The 21,228-nt window shown below is 42.5% G+C and overlaps 1 protein-coding gene across 11 annotated transcripts in view; it reads right to left on the reverse strand.

The window, feature by feature from the left end:
* Positions 1–21,228, reverse strand: part of Rere (arginine-glutamic acid dipeptide repeats) — a 372,816-nt gene that overhangs the window by 114,272 nt on the left and 237,316 nt on the right. For all 11 annotated transcript variants that reach the window (XM_057783759.1, XM_057783758.1, XM_057783750.1 and 8 more), the window contains 2 exons: positions 16,237–16,361; positions 14,915–15,014 (listed from right to left, as the gene is read on the reverse strand). In XM_057783759.1, coding sequence (XP_057639742.1) covers positions 14,915–15,014; positions 16,237–16,361 — 225 coding nt within the window. The remainder of the gene's footprint in view (positions 1–14,914; positions 15,015–16,236; positions 16,362–21,228) is intronic.

Consider the following 21,228-nt stretch of genomic DNA (forward strand, 5'->3'; position numbering starts at 1 on the left):
ATCAAATGGCAGTGCATCTGGCAGTTTTGACTAGACCAAAGCACCTTTCACAATTACAGCATTAGAGTAGCCGTAGAAAAGACGCTTCAAGGCATACTGCTTTCATGCAGAATGTTTAATAAGTGTGTTCTACTAGGAAGAGTGTAAGATTAGAGTCTTCTGCCATCCGAAACATGCTGCATATACAGCAAGCAACTGCCAAGATTCCCAGGAAGTAGAAGCAGGGAGGGACCTTTGCATACTTTTTTAAAATTATAAAAACTTCCTGGGCTGGAGAGATGGCTCAGAGGTTAAGTGCATTGCCTGCTCTACCAAAGGTCCTGAGTTCAATTCCAAGCAACTACATGGTGGCTCACAACCATCTGTAATGGGGTCTGGTGCCCTCTTCTGGCCTGCAGGCATACACACAGACAAAATATTGTATACATAATAAATAAATACTTAAAAAAAAAAAAACTTCCTTTGGTGGTCAGAGGGCAACTTGCAGTGGTTGGTGATCTCCTTCTATCAGGGGGGTTCCAGGGAGCAAACTCAGACCGGAAGGTTTGGCAGTCAGTTTCCCTGTGAGCTATCTCACCAGTCTGCCTCATGTGCTTTACTACCAACATGAAAAGACCTTGTCAAAATCTGTCAAAGACATTTTAAAAAACATCTCCCTTTCCCAAACCATGATTAACAGATTTCATTCATAACCCCAACATTAGTAACTGAGTACTGAGCACAAAATATTATACATATATAATATATAAAATGCATACATGTCAAAAAGCTACAGTTAAAATAAAAGCACCTGAAGCCGGGTGGTGATGGCGTATGCCTTTAATTCCAGCACTCGGGAGGCAGAGGCAGGTGGATCTCTGAGAGTTCGAGGCAGCCTGGTCTATAAGAGCTAGTTCCAGGACAGGCACCAAAACTACAGAGAAACCTTTTCTCGGGAAAACCAAAACCAATATATAGATATTGCATGCACCAATATATATATATATGCATGCACCTGACTTGCCAGGTATGGCTGTGCACAACTATGACCCAAGCACTCAGGAGGCAGAAGCAGGTGGATATATGTGAGTTTGAGGTCAGCCTGGTCTACAAAGAGTTCCAGGACAGCTAGGGCTACAGAAAAACTCTGTCTCGGAAACAGCAATAAACCAAAACCAAACCCCAAAAAACTACAAGTAGAAGCTCAGTATTTATTCGTCCATCAAATGCTATTTAGGTACTATTGCAGCTAAATTTGTCTAAATACACTAATGGGAGAAAAGAAACAAAGGCAAAAACACAGAATTTAGCTGTTTAGAAAAAGCTTGAGAGAAAGGTATTGTTAATTATTTTTACAAGAAAATATAGTACTTGGACATCCCTCCTACTGCCATGTTTTGGAGTAAACTCAATAATGCCCTGTGCACACTGGGCAAGTGCTCTGTAACTGCTACACAGGTATTCCCTACCCTAAATCACCTTCTAAATAATGACAAGGCCTCAGAGTTATGTTAGCCTTTACTGTTACATAGAAGATTGGCAGTGCATATCAATGAAAGTATCACTTTTAGTGGCCACTGGCTTGCTACAGGCCATTCTGATCGGAAGCAACAGTGCAAGGGTTAAACATAAACCTACACTCCAAGCTGGGCGGTGGTGGCGCAAGCCTTTAATCCCAGCACTTGGGAGGCAGAGGCAGGTGAATCTCTGTGAGTTTGAGACCAGCCTGGTCTACAAGAGCTAGTTCTAGGACAGGCTCCAAAGCCACAGAGAAACTCTGTCCCGAGGGGCTGGAGAGATGGCTCAGAGGGTAAGAGCATTGCCTGCTCTTCAAAGGTACTGAGTTCAATTCCTAGCAACCACATGGTGGCTCACAACCATCTGGCGCCCTCTTCTGGCGTGTCAGCATACATGGAGTCAGAATGTTGTATACATAATAAATCTTTAAAAAAAAAAAAGAAACTCTGTCTCGAAAAACCAAAAAAATAAAAAAACCTACACTCCAGGAAGAAGTCTGTGTCACAGTCCAGCCTACAGTGCTCAATTTGGAGCAGCTGCGGATAATCTGGTGGCCATGATGGACACTGCAAACACATCTGGATCTTGGAGCTAAGGGTGGGTAAAGGGAAGCAGGCAATCAGCAGAGAAAAGATCCACCAAAACCAGGTAATAAAATAAAGACTAGCATAAGAATGCTGAGTGAGCCGGGCGGTGGTGGCACACGCCTTTAATCCCAGCACTCGGGAGGCAGAGGCAGGCGGATCTCTGTGAGTTCGAGACCAGCCTGGTCTACAAGAGCTAGTTCCAGGACAGGCTCCAAAGCCACAGAGAAACCCTGTCTCGAAAATCCAAAAAAAAAAAAAAAAAAAAAAAGACATCTCAAACTACTACACCAAACTAGTGTGTCTGGTTGTGGCTTGACTTAAGTCCCCTACCCCCACCCCCTCCCCTGACTCTGCTGCCATCTCAATTAAACCTCCCATTATCTCACTGCAGAAAGGAGGTGAGAACTTATTTTGGAAGACTGTTTAGAATAGTTATCTCTCACTATTCCTGACACTAAAAAAATATTCAATTAAGCACTGCTGAGATGGAAGGGGTACGACATGTCAAAGGAAGCTCACAGGAATGGAAGAACTTAGGACACAGACTTTCACTTAAGGTTCCACTGGTCACTTGATGGCTCCAGGAAGTGCCCAGCTGTTAACTGAGCACACAGGTCAGACTTCAAGAGCTCAGGGAAGTGAACAGCTAAAACCTTAGGAAACAAGCAGAAAATTGAGAGAAAAGAAACAGAGAACCCTGAAATCTGGTGGGAGCCCCGAGAATCTGAGCCCTGTATTTTCTAGCCACAACATGAGGTGTTCAAAGTCACTTTTAGAACTTGCCAAGTTTTCGCATTCCATCACTTTGTAAGATTTTGCCGAAAGACAGAATCAGAGGAGCTCCTGAAATGCATGGCAACAGCATTATTAACACATTAATTTTCGCATTCCATCACTTCGTAAGATTTTGCCGAAAGACAGAATCAGAGGAGCTCCTGAAATGCATGGCAACAGCATTATTAACACATTAATTCAGATCTAAGCTAAATTCTTGGAACAAAACACCTGAAGCAGCACTGGAGAAGGCTGCTCCAGTCTCTAGTCTCTTGAAAGCTGGATGTGCACAGCATAGATCTTTACATGAAATTCAGAGCAGGTTATCATTAACACACTTATGTGTATGTACGTGGAGGCCCAAAACTGTGGGGCCATTCTATATTGACTAAAGGTCAGAGAGCTGGAACTTACTTCTATTCCTTCAAGGTTATTGTCTGTTGTGACCTCAAACAAAGGTCCCACCTACATTTAGAACAGAGAGTTCAGCTCTCACTCAGGGTCCAACTAAGTTCCTACTCCCTTAGGGAGAAAACTGGATTCCAGGGAGTGGTTTGCCTAGTTTGGTCCAGGGTGTGAACATTACTTGTCTTATTCTAGCAACAGAAAGTTTAATTAAGAATGCAGTCCACGCCGGGCGATGGTGGCGCATGCCTTTAATCCCAGCACTTGGGAGGCAGAGGCAGGCGGATCTCTGTGAGTTCGAGACCAGCCTGGTCTACAGAACTAGTTCCAGGACAGGCTCCAAAGCCACAGAGAAACCCTGTCTCGAAAAACAAAAAAAAAAAAAAACAAAAAAAAAAAAGAATGCAGTCCACAACCTTCAACTGGTCTGTTTATTTCCTTGTATCATGTTAATGTAGTTTTTTACCTTACTTCCATCTTTTAGGGTTGGGGTATTTTAAGCAAATGGAAATTAAATTAAACACAGGCGACTTCAGTATTCACGGTAAACCCCATCCAGGAACTATCCTATGCTTCTGTTTGTTATTTTCACTCACTCTTCCTTCTCTTTACTTTTTCTAATCCCTGTGACCTATCCTGGTAAGTGGTATCTTTGTTGAAGCTGGTTTCTTTGAAACAAAGTCTTCCTGCTTTTCCTATCTGAGGTTCAGCAACACAAGGTTCCTAAGGGGAGAAAGGCTCCTGAGAACTCAGTGACTGACTGCTAAGGATTTAAAGTTCAGGACTCATGATGGATGTAACCGACCATAAAGAAAAGCTCTGGTAGGTTCAGGAGTTCCGACTTTTTTTTTTTTTTTTTTTTTTTTTTTTGGTTTTTCGAGACAGGGTTTCTCTGTGGCTTTGGAGCCTGTCCTGGAACCAGCTCTTGTAGACCAGGCTGGTCTCGAACTCACAGTTAGACACGCAACAGAGAGAAGGGAGACACATCTGCTGAAGCTGCTCTAAGTTTCACAGAAGTCAATGCGGAACAGCTGCTGCAAATTCTCAGCAACTGGAACTGCAATGGTTTATGACAAGCAATTTTAAGGCAAATAACTTACACTTAATGTTCTGGGCATAACAACAGAATTGTGGGACAAAGTAAACGAAAGAGCACATAAAGTGAGGCTCTGATGCAGGGGAACTGGGGGGTGCTCTTTAGTCTACACACTAGCCAGGCACGGGATGAAGACTGTACTCTGGCTGTCATGAAGGAAGCAAAAGCCTCTGTGTGGGCAGTGCAGTGCTCTCCAGCAAAATCAGTAGTGCTGAGCCTTAGAAACGGAACTGCCTTACTATCCTGGTATTGACAACCAACAAATAAATAAGCCGACCCAGACACACAGACATTTGCCTGATAAGCAGTTAAGAGCAGCAGTGTCAGTGTCTGGGAGGTAGAAACAGGAAAAGCAGAAGTTGGAGAGCAACCTGGATCACACAGTAAACTGATCTTCCCAAGATGCTTGGCTATCTGGATCCATGTCCCTAAGAACAGAGTTAAGACCATACAGGCTAACACATAGGCATTTGAGATAAGACAGAGAGATGGGAACACCAATGAGGAATTTCTAACTTGTTGAAGAACAAAGCCTCCAAATGACAATTCATCAGATATTTTGGGAAGGCTGCTCTAAGATTCTAGCCTCTGCCAAGAGGTGGGGGCGCACACCTTTAATCTCAGCACTTGGAAGGCAGAGACAGAGGCACAAGGATCTCTGAGTTTGAGGCCAGCCTTGTCTACAGAGCAAGCTCTGGGACTAGACAGAAAAACTTTGGGGGGGGGGTGGAGGGAGGGAGACGGGGCGGGGAGAAGAAAGATCCTGGCCTCCATTCTATCTTCCCCCAAATTTAAATGATTAAAAATAAGAAACAGGTGTGTTTATTAATTTGTAGATGATATCACACTTTAAAAACTATGCAGATTAAATTAGTTCATTCATAAACACAACCTTTTTTTTTTTTTTTTTTTTTAGGATTTTCGAGACAGGGTTTCTCCCTAGCTTTGGAGCCTGTCCTGGAACTAGCTCTTGTAGACCAGGCTGGCCTCGAACTCACAGAGATCTGCCTGCCTCTGCCTCCCGAGTGCTGGGATTAAAGGCGTTCGCCACCACCGCCCAGCTTAAACACAACCTTATGCCTAGCATGTAGGACATTAATGAAATCAACACAACTGCTGTCAATAAATAAAATAGTTGACCAATAATTTATGCTTATTGAAATGAAAATAACAATGATAAACTTAAAGTCCCATGTCACATTCCAAATTCTGTGGAGGGCTATGGAGCCGCTCACAGGGTAAAGGTGCCTGATAACCTGAGTCTGATCCCAGGATCCACGTAGTAGGAGAGCACTGACTCTTGACAGCCGTCCCATGACCTCCACTTGTGCACAGTGGCAGTTGTATACACAGACACACACATACACGTAATTCTTTTAGACTTTCAAAAAGTCTTTAAAAAATCAGTGGAAAAGCTCAGGGAAGGAAAGAAACTGAAGTAGTTTAATAAAGGAAAATAATACAGAAAGAAATAAAACAAACAAAGAAAATGTTGCTTTAGGGTGACCATGGGTGTCACTCTACCTATCAGAGATATGGTTTTAGGGAAGGTGCTTTGTAAGAATGGGAAGATTACGACATGGAAGAAATCTGAGAACATGATTCTCAGTGAAAGAAACCAGTTCCAACAGTTGAGTATTATACAAGTCTGTCTACCAGCAGTGACCAGAACAGACAAATCCACAGTAACAGAAAGAAGTGAATGGCTGTCCAGGACTGAAAATGCCAGGGGACACAAAAAGTGACTGTTAATCGAGTCAGGGCTCCTTTATGGAGTGACAAAAACACTCTAAAACTGACAGCGGCAACAGCTGCCTGAACCTTAAATTCATAAAAAAAGACACAAACTGCGCATCTTAAATGGGTAAATTGTATAGAATTTGAATTGTATCTCAATAAACTTGTTATATAAAAAAAACAAGAAAAGGCAGGTGGTGATGGCAGCATACACTTATTTTTATTTTATTTTTTTAGATTTATTTATTTATTATGTATACAACATTTCTTCCATGTATGCTTGCATGCCAGGAGAGGGCACCAGATCTCATTCTAGATAGCTGTGAGCCACCATGTGGTTGCTGGGAATTGAACTCAGGACCTCTGGAAGAGCAGTCGGTGCTCTTAACCTCTAAGCCATCTCTCCAGCCCTAGCATACACTTTTAATCCCAGCACTTGGGAGGCAGAGGCAAGTGGATCTCTGTGAGTTCGAAGCCAGCCTTGTCTACAAACTGAGTTCCGGGACAGCAGAGGGTACGCAGAGAAACCTTGTCTCGAAAAACAACAAAAAGAAAGAAATGATTAGAATCTGGCATAGTGGTGCACACCTGTAATCCAGCGTTTGGGAGGTAGAGGCAGGAGGATCAGAAGGCACTCAATGTTATCCTCAAGGCTTCAATTTCCATCCAGGCCAGCCTGGGCTCCATCAGACCTTGTCCCAATTTCACTACCAACCTCCTAAAGTCCTAAAAACAAACGGGTAAAAAAACATTTGATGGTGGCTCATATGGAAAAGTAGAGCTGGGGCCCAGACTGTGGGGAGCCGTAGCCTTGTGGGGAGCAAGGCAAACACAGCCTGGTGAGACTCCTGGTGACAGCAATCCAAAATGCAAGGCAGGCGTGTTGCACTAGTTTTAATGTGGGTGGCCATAATCCCCCACCAATTCCAGAGAAACCAGTCCAACTAAGTAGAAGTACAGACTGCCCCAAAGGAACAAAATATTAAAGGATTAAAAACTACACTCCATCCTCATTTAAATGAGACTAAGAGTAAACCATATAATTTATGTTAAAATGTCATTACCTGGAACTTTAGAACTAAATTGGATTACAAAAGGAGCCATGTTAGTAAACATCTTTCTTGCTATTTATTCTTTTGTTTAAGTTTTGTTGATTGGGTCTCACTCTGGCCTCAAACTGCTGATCTTTTTGCCTTTGTCTCCGAATGCTGTAATTACAGATAAGTATACTACTAAGTCTGACAATGACAGTAAGTTCCTATCCACTTCATTTGTAAAACCAAAGCTCAAAGAGTTTCCAACCAGTCAAAGCACAATATATGAAGCAGGCGGAAATGACAATCAGTTCACAAAACCTCACCGCCAAGACCTTAATTAATTAGCAGCACAGCCTGCACACACTGATATCACGTTGCAAAGTAAAAGCTTGTTAAGATAGATGTATATGAGCTATTGTCCTGAAATTTATGGCATTTCCCTAATAAGAAACACATAGCATGATCAACTTTTTCCATTCCCTTTTCAACAACAAATATCCCCCACCCCCACCTCCGGCCCAAGCAAATCCTGCCTTAACTAACCCAAGTCAGCAAGCACTAACTACTCAGGGCTGCCTTGTGTGGAAAGGGCAGCACTACTATGAGTGCCCAAGGAATCAAAGAAAGAAGGAGCTGATCACACACTGTCACAGAGGGACTCCTGTGAGTGCCATATTTGGGGCTTAGAAATACTACCTAAAGGCCGGGCGATGGTGGTGCACGCCTTTAATCCCAGCACTCGGGAGGCAGAGGCAGGCGGATCTCTGTGAGTTCGAGACCAGCCTGGTCTACAGAGCTAGTTCCAGGACAGGCTCCAAAGCCACAGAGAAACCCTGTCTCGAAAAACCAAGAAAAAAAAAAATAAAAAAAAAAAGAAATACTACCTAAATACCCACAAGCACTACAAAGCCAATATAGGTCAGGAGACGCCAATGCAGACTACCTACGATGAACTAACAGAAAATTTCCAAGAAAAATCCTATAGATGTAGCTTTCAGAGTCCAAGGGGCAAATGAGAAGAAGGGGTCTTTCCAGTCAGCTCATTTGCATACTCATAACACCATGAGTGCTACATGATCAGTTCTGATAAAGAATTGAGCCGGGCGGTGGGGGCGCACGCCTTTAATCCCAGCACTCGGGAGGCAGAGGCAGGCGGATCTCTGTGAGTTCGAGACCAGCCTGGTCTACAGAGCTAGTTCCAGGACAGGCTCCAAAGCCACAGAGAAACCCTGTCTCAAAAAAAAAAAAAAAAAAAAAAAAAAAAAAAAAAAAAAAAAGAATTGAGCCCAATTTGTTTTTTCAACCATACAAACATTTAGCCTTTCTCTACCACATACCAGACAGCAGGGCAGGGCTGAGAAAACAAGACGATTAATACCTGATAGTGAACAAACTGTTGCTACCTTTCTAACTAATTTGTCATCAAAGATGAAACATCATTCAGCTTCAGGGGACTTTGAACCCTTTGTTGGAGTGTACATACAAAAATGAGCAAACACATACACACACTCTCTTAAACATGTAAAAGGCTTGATCCGACTCTAACAGCCACCCATATTTCAGGGAATAAAGCTGTCTGGGCTGATATGTAACTCTGCTTTGTGATTATAAATTTTGCTGATAAAGTAAAAACCAAACAGATGCTGAGCGCTGTAAGAAAACATAAACATAAAAATGGCAACAATTACTCAGAGAAGTCAACTTTAATTTTACTAATGGAAGAAAATTGAGCCCCAACAGTGAAATTCAGTATTGATTTAGTAAGAGTAATTCAGCATAATATAAGATCTGTTTTGTAAATGGGTAGCCAGCAGAGATAGCCAAATCAAACCAATCAGAATAAGAAGGCTGTTCTGTGCTTCATGGCATCAACTTTACCAATTACTAACCAATTGATGGTACAGGTGCGCTTGGCCCAAAGTTTACACTACCTGGACCCCATTATAAAAACATTTCTAGCCGGGCGGTGGTGGCGCACGCCTTTAATCCCAGCACTCGGGAGGCAGAGGCGGGCGGATCTCTGTGAGTTCGAGACCAGCCTGGTCTACAAGAGCTAGTTCCAGGACAGGCTCCAAAACCACAGAGAAACCCTGTCTCGAAAAACCAAAAAAAAAAAAAAAAAAAAAAACATTTCTAAAGATAACACTGTGCTTTAGCAATCTGATATGATAGAGCTCGTATTTAGGTATTATAAGCAGCACACGGGTACCAATACCTGTAACCCCAATACGTGGATAACTGAGAAGAGAGGCTAGCCCACGCAACCCAGCAAATTCCATGCCAGGAAGAGCAATGCAATGGGACTCTGTCGTAAAAATACCCCAAACAAATCAAGCAACAAGCAAGAAAACAACAATGAAAGCTTTACACATGGTTTGAGCTTTATAGAGTTTAAGAACCATCTGCATTATATTTAAGCAAACTAAATATTCCAAGAAAAAGTCAGACACTGTTGGACTGGATGGAAAGAGGAGAACACAAAAACACACAAAACAACCAGTGAGCTACTTCAAAAACAAAGAGGCAAGATTCACAATAGCAAGAAAGAAAAAGATGAAAACAGCAAAAACGAGAAACCTCAAGAGCCTATGAGAGTGTCAGACACAAGAGACATCAAGACAAGTGATTACTGGATAGACACACAGAGACACACCCCTCAAAGGTGCAGGAGCCAATACACAAATGCTACAAAGGTTCATGTGCCTAACACACCACTTCAAAAACATGCTGCAAAAATGGACAGGGTCTAGCGAGTAGGTAATGGTAACAGTTAAAATGGTGATGATTATTCAGATCTTCCATAATGTGCTGACTACACAGTTATCAGTTATGAGATGGAGTCGGAGGACAATGTGCTGAAGTCAGTTCTCTCCTACCCTATGGGTACCAGGGACAACCAGGTCATCAGGATTGGTGGCAAATGCCTTTACCCACTGAACAATATCTCCAGACCCTAGCTCCTCAATTTTAACACCCTCCTAACACAACAAAATAACTGTAGAATTGAAAACACAAAAGCATTGTAATCAACATAAATTACATGCCAAACCAGGAAACAAACTGCAAAAGATTGAAATCTTGGGGGCTAGAGGGACAGACAGCTTAGTGGTTAAGAGAAGCTACTGTTCTTCCAGAGGACCTGAGTTGAATTCGTAGCACCTACATTATGTGGCTCAAAACCACCTTTACGTCCAATCTCCAGAGATTCCAAGATGTCTGGACTCTTCGTGTAGCTGCACTCACATGTACCTACCTACCTACCAACCGACCTACACACAGTTAAAAATAATGAAAATTAATCAAAAAAACAAAAAAAAAAGACTGAAATTTTATCAATGACTCTGGCTGGCACAAATTAAATATCATTAACATCTCAAAAATAAATTAAAAAACTCTACATATCTTGATATTACACAATTTAATTCTAAGTAATTCATAGGCCAAAAACATACCAAAAAAAGATTTAAAAGCATCTTGAAAAGCAAGATATTGAAAGCAAGAGGGAAAAGAAAACCAAAATTTGTAATGAAAGCAGTTATTTAACACCCAACTGTTGGAGCTGGAAAACATAGCAAATTAAATTCCCAGCGGGGCGATGGTGGCGCACGCCTTTAATCCCAGCAGTCGGGAGGCAGAGGCAGGCGGATCTCTGTGAGTTCGAGACCAGCCTGGTCTACAGAGTTAGTTCCAGGACAAGCTCCAAAGCCACAGAGAAACCCTGTCTCGAAAAACAAAACAAAACAAAACAAAACAAAAAAATTTCCCAGATGGAAGGAAACAAGTCTAATGAGAAAACAACAATAAGACTAAAAACTAATTGTTGTATACGGTCAATTTTGATAAATCTCTATTTTTTTTTACGGTAAGTCAGAGAAAACAAATTCAAGGTCTTAGGAAAGACAGAAAGGCTAATAATTAGGAAATCTATAGACATTAAAGTTTTTTTTAAAGATTTAATTATTATGTACACAGCGTCTGTCTGCATGTATGTTTACAGGCCAGGAGAAGGCACCAGATCTCATTATAGATGGTTGTGAGCCACAATGTGGTTGCTGGGAATTGAACTCAGGACCTCTGAAAGAACAGTCAGTGTTCTTAAACCTCCGAGCCATCTCTCCAGCCCCCTAGACGTTAAAATGTTAACACTTAATCGGGCAGTGGTGGCGCATGCCTTTAATCCCAACACCTGGGAGGCAGAAGCAGGTGGATCTCTGTGAGTTAGAGACCAACCTAGTCTACAAAGCAAGACAGAGAAACCCTGTCCTGAAAAAAACCAACCAAACAAAAATGTTAACTCTAAAAATTAGAGAAAAAAGACAAAATATTTAAAACCACACGCTTTAAATATTTTTTTAAAGATTTATTTATTCATTAGATATATACTGTTCTTCAGGCCAGAAGGGAGCACCAGATCTTACTACAGATGGTTGTGCGCCACCATGTGGTTGCTGGGAATTGAACTCAGGACCTCTGGAAGAGCAGGCAGTGCTCTTAACCACTGAGCCATCTCTCCAGCCCGGCTTTAAATATTTTGAAATATTTAAAATATTTGTGAGTTCGAGGCCAGCCTGGTCTACAAGAGCTAGTTCCAGGATAGGCTCCAAGCTCCAAAGGCACAGAGAAACCCTGTCTTGAAAAACAACAACAAAAAAACCACAAAGAAATAAGGGAATAAGGGTTAGTTTAAAATGTAAGAGTTAGCTAGTAACCAGTCTAAGCTATCAACTGAGCATTTATAGTTAATAATGAGTCTACAAATGGCTATTTGGGAGAGCAGCTGCTGAGGCACAGAAAAACTCCGCATACAAAACTACAGAGCTACTTCCAATTACAGAACTCTCAAGAAAAAGAAAAGTAAAATAAAAGATGGGCTTAAATAGGTAACCATTGGGAGCTGCTAGGTCTCCTGATAGTCCTGCCTACACACAGTCACATGACCACCATGTGCAAACACGCAGGATCATGAGGCACCACATCAGAAGCTGACCGTCAACACTAAGCATCACTCATTTGGAGCTCATGATCTCACATTAGAAAACATAGAGAAAGCCGGGTGATGGTGGTGCACGCCTTTAATCCCAGCACTCAGGAGGCAGAGGCAGGTGGATCTCTGTGAGTTCGAGACCAGTCTGGTCTACAGAGCTAGTTCTAGGACAGGCTCCAAAGCCACAGAGAAACCCTGTCTCCAAAAAAAAAAAAAAAAGTATCAGCTTCATACATTCATCTTCCTGTACTGTTCTGAGGATGCATTATGAGGTCAAAATAGTGCTGACAGAAAAACAAAACTGGGCAGTGGTGGTGCACACCTTTAATCCCAGCACCTTGGAGCAGAGGCGGGTGGTTCTCAGTGAACTCAAGGCCAGTCTGGTCTACAGAGCTAGTTCTGGGACAGCCAGGACTATTTACACAGAGAAACTTTGCCTCAAAAAACCAAACCCAAACCAAACCCAAAACCAGAAGTAATGCACTGGCTCCTGGAGGCACACTGTTGATAGGCAGTGAGTGTTCTTACTTCTGAACCATTGTGCAGGTCTTCCAGGGATACAGCAAATGAACACCTGCCATTTCCTAAAACCAATCCCAACTAGTTGGACTCACATATTTCATTTCTTTCTTCTGTTTTTTGTTCTGTTTTGGTTATTTGAGACGGGGTTTTCCATGCAGCCCTGGCTGTCCTATGTAGACCAGACTAGCTTTTAACTCACAGAGCCCTCCTGCTTCTGCCCCTGAGCCTGAGATTACAGGTATAAGCCACATGCTAGCTCATGAACTTTCAAATACATGATTTCATTTATTTGTTAAATTTATGTTTAGTTATTAGGGAGGGCAAACACGTGCATGCCAATGTATTTTGCCTGCAGATAGCCATAGATTCCTCTAGAGCTGAAGTTATAGGCCATTGTTGAAGAAAAAAAATGAAATAAAAGAAGGACATGCCTACTCCTAAAGCATGGAGATTTTTATTGTAGATATAAGGGAGATGGCGGCAGAGGAAGAGTCCAGGCTGAATATGGCTGGCAGATTAAACTAGACCATGGAGAGAAACTGAGAGAGAGGCCAAGAGAGTGGCATAGCCAATGGCAAGGGAAAGGGAGCTGAAGTCCAGCCCCTGGAAAAGAGAGGTTTAAGGTAGGGCAGGGTGAGAAGTGCTGAGAGGAGCCAAAGGTACTGAGGGATGCTGGGAAGAGTAACTCAGCAGCCACTCTGATCTGTTACTAGGTACCTCAGCTGGCCATTTGTCCAGGGTCTCACAGATCTAGTAACTGTGAGTCACCTGACTTGACTAGGTGCTGGAGGAGAGAGCCACTAGTTAGTTTCCGGCCACCCGGCTAGCTTAGGACCAAAATAATCACACAGAAACTGTATTAATTAAAACACTTCTTGGCCCATTAGCTCTAACTATTGGCTAACTCTTAAATCTTAATTTAACCCATTTCTAGTAATCTGTGGATCACCATGAGGTTGTGGCCTACCAGCAAAGTTTTAGCACGTCTATCTCTGGCAGCTCCACGGCTTTTCTCTAACTCCGTCTTCCTCTTCCCATGTTATAGGCCAAGCCTGTTCTTTATTCATTAACCAATAAAAGCAACACATAGACAGAAGGACCTCCCACAGCAGTTAGGTACTGTGAATTAATCTGGGTCCTCTGGAAGAACAGTATGTGCTCGTCACTGCCGAGCCATCTCAAATACATTATTTTAGACGAGTGGAAAGATTAAAGGCTGGTGCTGGAGTCAGTCATGTTCACATGGCCGTATATTATCACTTGATCTCTATAAATTACTTTCATTGCCGTAGCTCAGGTTCAATTCCTGCTCAGGAAAGTCTTTCTTGTCAGGGACAGGAAGACAGCTCAACAGCTCCAAAAACTTGCCACCAAGCCTGATAACCTGAGGCTTTGATTCCCAAGAACCAACATGGTAGAAGGAAAAGAATGACTCTTCCAAGATGTCCTCTGACTTCCACAGTGCAAAAGTGGCGTGTTTCTCCTTCCTCACAAAATAAATGAACATTTTTGACTGTTTTGTTTTGAGACAGGGCTTCTCTGTTTACTCCTAGCTGTCCTAGAACTCTCTTTGTAGACCAAGCTGGCCTCAAACTCTGCCTGCGCCTTCAATCCCAGGACCTGGCTTGTTTAATTTTTTTTAAGGTAACAATAGCAGAATGTCCTCCAGTGGGTACTCTGAGGATGACATCATCTGTTCATCCAGTATCCAAATACAAGTTTCAGTAAAGATGTTTGATACTAGGAATTCATTTGAAGATTCTCACAATCTTGAGGTTCAGATAAATTAGGATACAAACCTGGAGTTACAATGTCTCCTCCCTAGAATTTCAGAGACCAATGGCCAAGACCACAATTCTTGGTGTGTGTGTGTGTGTGTGTGTGTGTGTGTGTAAATTACACCCTGTGCATGCAGAAGCTGAGGGAATTGGATGTTCCTGTAAGAGGAGGTAAGGCAGCCATGAGAAGTCATGCCAGTGCTGGGAACTGAACACAGCTTCTGCACAAGAGCAATAACACTCTTGTCAGCTGAGTCAATTCACTCTTTTGTTAATTTTTATTTCTGTATATTTAAGCGATTTAATTTTTATATATAAATTGTGTATACGAGTGTGTGTCATGAGTGTGGGTACCTGGAAATCACACAAAGAACTCTCAAAGTCAGCTCCTATGTAAGAACAGCAAGCTCTCTCAACTGTAGAATCAATTCATTTAAATCCTAGCAACACCATAGCACCCACACTTGTGCTCTCTAAAGTGACATCCAGAGACTTACTGTGTTCAACGCGTTGAGTGTGGTGTCATCCCGAGATGCCGCGACACAGCCATCCTCTGTAGAGCCTCCATCACACATCCCTGCAAATGCAGCCATGCTCCTTTGGAGAAAGGGATGGAGTTTCCTTCATCAACATACATTAATATCCATATACAGGGTGATTTTTTTTTTTTTTAGTTTTTCGAGACAGGGTTTCTCTGTAGCTTTGGAGCCTGTCCTGGAACTAGCTCTGTAGACCAGGCTGGCCTCGAACTCACAGAGATCCGCCTGCTTCTGCCTCCCGAGTGCTGGGATTAGAGGTGTGCATCACACTGCTGGGCCTACAGGGTGATTTTTAACGCTCAGTTTGCAAGCTCATGTTCAGTCAAGATTCCATTACAGCATGCGTGTTATGTCAGTCCTCAGTCAAGCCTCAAGAGTCTAACTCTTCCTCCTTGGAACAGAATGTGACTTGCAGAGGGTCTATGTTACTTCTCCTGTTTTGCTCAGACTGAGATTTCAAAACTGAACACATGAGTAATCTACTTCCCATGGTATTCCACTGGATTATGATAATCGGAAGTACCTATATGCACTATTACCAGACATTAATTAAAATTTAAGTCCTCAGAAAACAGGGAAATTAATTTCTCCCTTCTGTGTATCAATCACTTTTCACTGAACTAAAAGTGAGAAGTGACAGAACAGGGAAACATTCAGTCACTCACCCTGTTTACAATCATCTCATCCCCACTCTGTGCAAAGCACTGTGGACAACAAATGGCCAAGATGGAACTAGTGGCCCCAAGGTGTGCACTTCAGTTTTTGCCACTGCACACAGGTGAGGCTGCTGTGAGTCTCCCAAATCACTACAGACAAAGGTAGGTTCTGTCTGCACTATGGCATGAAGGGACTAGTTTCCATTTTCATTTTTGTCATTTGGATATTTACAGGTTCTATAGGATAACCACAGATAAATGTTCCCATGTCGGAAAGCCATACAAATGTCAAGCTTGGGTCAGACACCAATGAGCAGCCACAGTACAGAGAACAAGAACTCAGTAATGTAACTGTATGCTGAGGTCAGTGGTTCACTCAGCTGCAGTGAGAGATGCAGATAATTACAGGGATAGCTGAAGATATATTCCTTCTGAGGAGTTCAAAAGTCTGATGTGAGGCAAATATCAAGAAGAGAAAATGGTAAGCAATCTTTGTCAGGTAAGTAAGGCTCACAAGGGCAGAAATCAATATTCCAAGTGAAGGAAAGGGAAAAAAGACATTGCACTGACACTCATCAGTCTATACGTCCTAATTCAGAAGGCAGCTGGGGCATTTCCCATTACCTTGCTGCCCTCAAGTACATGAGGAGGTCACAGTCGCTGACTCCAGGCATCCAGACAAGTTCCTCATGCTGAGTCACAGCATCACCATCTGGAGAAGGAAATGGTTGCAAATCTGGAAGTTTGGCCTGGAAGACAGGGATGGAAAAGTCACCACCAAGGCAAGCACTAGAAAGAGGCATCCCAGCATGCAGTGTCCTGGAAACGCACACTCTACGGAAAGAGAAGAGCAAAACCACGAATCACTGAAACCGGCCTGTGTCACAATGGACCATTTCACCACAGATGTCACAACTGCACAATCCCTCTTAATAAGCAGTGAGGGTGTCAAAGCCACCTGTACCAATGTGACCTCAAGAATGAAAAGATTTGATAAACAAGTAGAACAAACAACAGCAAAAGGTATTACAGAGTGACAGCTCTGGATAAGAACAAGACATACATGTCGAATATACATTTTCGGGTCAGACACAGCAATTTACAGAACCACACCTAAGGTTAAGATAAAAACAGTGAGCTACTAAAGTTAACATTGAAACAGTTTAATTAACTTAAGTGGTAGAAATAGCATAGTTTGGGAAGAAAATAACTTTTTATCAAGGGACAGGAAGAAACTCTCTGGAAAAAGACAAGTCTGAAATTTACTATGATTCTGCTGAATGAACTGAATAGTATACATAAAAACAAACCACCAGGGCGGTGGTGGCACATGCCTTTGATTCCAGCATTTAGGAGGCAGAGGTAGGCAGATCTCTGTGAGTGCGAGGCCAGCCGGGTCTACAGAGTGAGTTTTAGGACAGGCTCCAAAAGCTACAGAGAAACCTTGCCCCGAAAATCCAATAAAATAAATAAATAAGTAAATAAAGCAATAAAAAAAGCAAATCACCTGATATAACACATACATTCCAAATAAGAACATGAGTGATCACAACAAGCAAGATTCTAAGTAATCAGATTTCTTACTTGCACTCTAAGGCAGAACAGGGGTAAGCAGGCAAGTACAAAGGCTACTGGAACTACCAGAGACAAGCCACGCCCACTCACTCCCCTGCCTGTGAAGGTAAGCTGATCTATAGCTTTTAGCCTGAGTCCTTTACTTCCACCCCCCTTCTCCCCTTTCCTCTCCATAACCCACTAAACAAATATCCAACCTCACTCTGTATGACGTGCTTATCTATATCTCTGTCTCTCCTATGGCTGTGCAGCTCCCTGCCCAGGACCAGCCGCCAGCATTCTCCTCATGGGACTGGTTGCCACATTGAGATCCCTCACCCATTACAAGGCTCCCTGCCTGAGACTCCTGGCTCCCTGTAGCTACTAGAGGAGCTACACTGTCCCTGCCTGGAACTGGCTGCTCTTGCTCTCTGGAACTAATGCCCACTGCCTGCCACCACTTTGGGGACCAGCGGCATGGTCTCAGGACCCTCTGCCCGCTACAGCCACTTGGAGATCCGCAGCATTTGTTAAAACCATAACATCAGATGCCTAGGGAAGGACCTACAAGTTACCTGACATTCTTGTTGCAAGAGCCAAAGTTATGTTTTAAGTTTTAATCACTGTGCCTAAAAGATAACATAAAACAAAAATGCCTCTGTAAGCCCCAAACCTGTAAAACCTGTAAAAAACCTGTCAGCCCAATGCCCAAGGACAAATACTTCCTGAAGTATTAGAGGTTGTTATTCAGGTAAGATAACTTCTCTAAATAAGTTTGGTTGACCCAACTGTACCAGAAGTGCTTGATCATGGGTAGGCAGGATGATTAATAGGCAGGAGGTTCATCAAGAATGGATGTTCGCCCCCAGTTGGATGGTTGGAAGTACAATAGCCTTGTGGGTTTGACTTTGAAAGTAACTGGCAGAGGTAGGCAGAAATCTGTGAGTTCAAGGCCAGCCTGGTCTCCGTAGAGAAACCCTATCTCAAAAATCAAAACCAAACAAAAACAAACAAACAAAAAAAAAAAAGCACCTGGTCAACATGCCTCATGGCCATTTTTCTGAAAACCCTGAAATGGATCTGGTCAGAGTTTATCATCCTGGCCAGTATTTAATTAAAGCCTGCTTCAAATTTGGCTCAAAATTTTGAGCCGGGTGGTGGTGGCGCACGCCTTTAATCCCAGCACTCTTAATCCCAGCACTCGGGAGGCAGAGGCAGGCGGATCTCTGTGAGTTCGAGACCAGCCTGGTCTACAAGAGCTAGTTCCAGGACAGGCTCCAAAACTACAGAGAAACCCTGTCTCGAAAAAAAACCAAAAAAAAAAAAAATTTTGGTAATAGTCTTATGTTGTTTTGATATTTTACACTGTGCTGAAATTCCTAGGAACAGTTTAAGTGAAAAAGGCAGACCAATGTAGAAGCAAACACTGGAAATGCACAGTGACACATATTAAGTTTAGCAGTCTAGCAGACTTGAAACAAAATTCCATATCCCAATCTGCATTAGGTAGGCTGCTTATGAGCCACGTGCTAGGAGAGGGAAGTGATGGGGAATCTTTGTCAGCCAATGATCTTTAAGGGGTGGTATCAGGTTAAGGCATGACCTTTGGGAGAAAAACTCAGGTCCAAGGTTTGCTCCTCTCTCTGTGGTCCCTGCACAAGTCCAGCTGAGTCTGAATTTCTCGTTCCTGTTTTGTGAGTTTGCCTCTTATAACAAAGAAAAATATAATTGGTCTATCTTTTAGCTAGCCTGGTTTTCTTTCGACTGGAGATAATTCAACAGGGAAGAGAACAAGGTAAAACAAAGAGAGAGAAAATATCACCGCCCCACCCAGGGGACACCCTTGTCTCCCCACACCATCCAAAAGTCTTCACTTTGAGTGAAAGCTCCTATTTTCCAAGACTGTACGCACACATCTGCTCTGCCAGGAGGATGCACAGCTCTGCTTGCCAGGCCACCTCTGATGTACCTGAATTCCTGGAAACCCTCACCTTTCCCAAACAAGGTATGTGGCACACTCTAAGCAGAATAATATCTTTCACATTTAGCATTCACTTTATAGCTTTTTGGGTCCGTTTCCCCACCCCACCCCCTGCGACCCTGACAGGGTTTCTCTTCCCTCTAACAATCCTAGCTGTTTACTCATTAATCATCCTCATGACAATTTCAGAACACAGGAAGTACTTGACATTCTGGTTTAAGCACATGATACCACGTTTGGTCTAATCTTGATGTTTAAAAAGTTTGCCTGAAATAAAGAGGTTGAATGTAGATCTGAAACAATAGTAGATGCTAGGTGAGTATGGGGAGAAGAAAACGATATTCTCGGCAGAAAGGTCAGAGGAGTTGGAGGAGCAATCTGTGCGCACAGGGTGAAAGCAGATCCATGTGGTGCTATGAAGAACAGAAAAGCGTGGGAAATGATGAAGCTGCAGAAGGAGACAGGGACCAAAGCTTGCTAGGACTTCTTGGTTCCAAGCATGTATCTTTATCCTAAGAATAATATGGACTCATAGAATCCTTGTAAGCATGATTTTTGGTGTGCTCGCTAGCGGTGTCCACATTGCCAGATGCTGCATTGTCACACTCTCTCTGTCTTATGTGGCTTCCCAGTGGCATTAGAGTTTGTTTGAGCTTCTCTAACCACTGTGTTTTGTCAGCTTCCAAAACATCACCTACACACTGTCTCGAACCCTGATTGGCTTTTTCACAGCAGTTTTCATATTGGCTTTCCTTATCTACCTAACATTTAAGGATTTCTAAGAACTCAGTGTTGGCCCCTTTCTGCGTTCCTGCATGACTCACACATTTGCAACTTAAGCCAAGTCTTCCATGTTGACACATGATTTACATCATGCTTTGATACCATGCTGACACATAGATTTAGGTAGGGATGGGCCATGCCAAGTTTTGATGATTGTTTATTCCCCTCATGCCAGGAAAATGATTGTCTCTTATCAGAAACTCACTGTTGAATGAAAAAGTTTAATTTTCATTTCTGTAGTTAACCTCATCATCTGTTTATATACTTTATGTAACAAAAACTGTGGAAATTGATTTGAGTAATTTATACAATATATTCCTTAAATGTATTGTCAATTATATTCATTTTAAATTTCATTGCTCAAACTTCAGAATTGTTTCAGATGCATACTGGATAAACCATTAAGCTTACTCCATTTGAAATCCAGATACCTTTCTAAGGTTGCTAAGATGGTTTTGCTATAGTATGTTTTATGTATGGTCTCCCTTTCAATACGATTGTATATCATGCACTTCCATCTGGTCTCCAGTTTTGTTAAGTACTTTGCATAAGACCAAGTTAATAAAGCATAATTATTTGCTTTAAGATAAAAAAAACAAAAACAAAACAAAACAAAACAAAAATCCTAGCTGTTCAGGAACTAGCTCTGCAGACCAGACCAGGCTGGCCTTGAACTCACAGGGGTCCAGCCTGCCCTGCCCCCCCCCCCCCCCCCCCCCCCCGCGCGAATTAAAGGCATGAACTACCACCACCACGTTTATAAGCTATCAGGTTATAAAAGCTTTATTTACTAGAAAAGCAGAACCCACCCTTAATCCTCCAGGAACCTCCCTTAACCTTTCCCCAAAGTCAGCTACCTCTGTCAAGGCACCAAGTTCTGTCTGTATCAATCCCAACAGCCTATATCAGTTCAGATCACCACACTGTCATGTAAAATCTGTTTGCTCTTCCACCACTTTCATCTGTCTAGCTCCCAGAGAGAGTCTTGGCAATTAAATACCCCCCAAAACAGAGTGATCTAGTTCAGTTTTTTTCTCTGCCCCATCATAAGGTGTTACAATTAATTCTACTTAATATGAAAAGAGATGGATGCCCACTCGGAAAGTCAATGATCTTAGTACTGGCTTTGTATCCCCAGGCCAGGTCCAATCTCTAGTATACAATGGCTTAAATTAAACAGGTATTATAGTGGGATAATAGGACCAATCCCTGGAGGAGGATGTAACAAGAAATACAATTAGGTGACATAGAACAAAAAATGGAAATGGCTTTTAATGGTAGAATATGAGGCCTAAACA

This window comes from Chionomys nivalis, chromosome 11, assembly GCF_950005125.1.
Source record: "Chionomys nivalis chromosome 11, mChiNiv1.1, whole genome shotgun sequence".
Classification (NCBI taxonomy): domain Eukaryota; kingdom Metazoa; phylum Chordata; class Mammalia; order Rodentia; family Cricetidae; genus Chionomys; species Chionomys nivalis.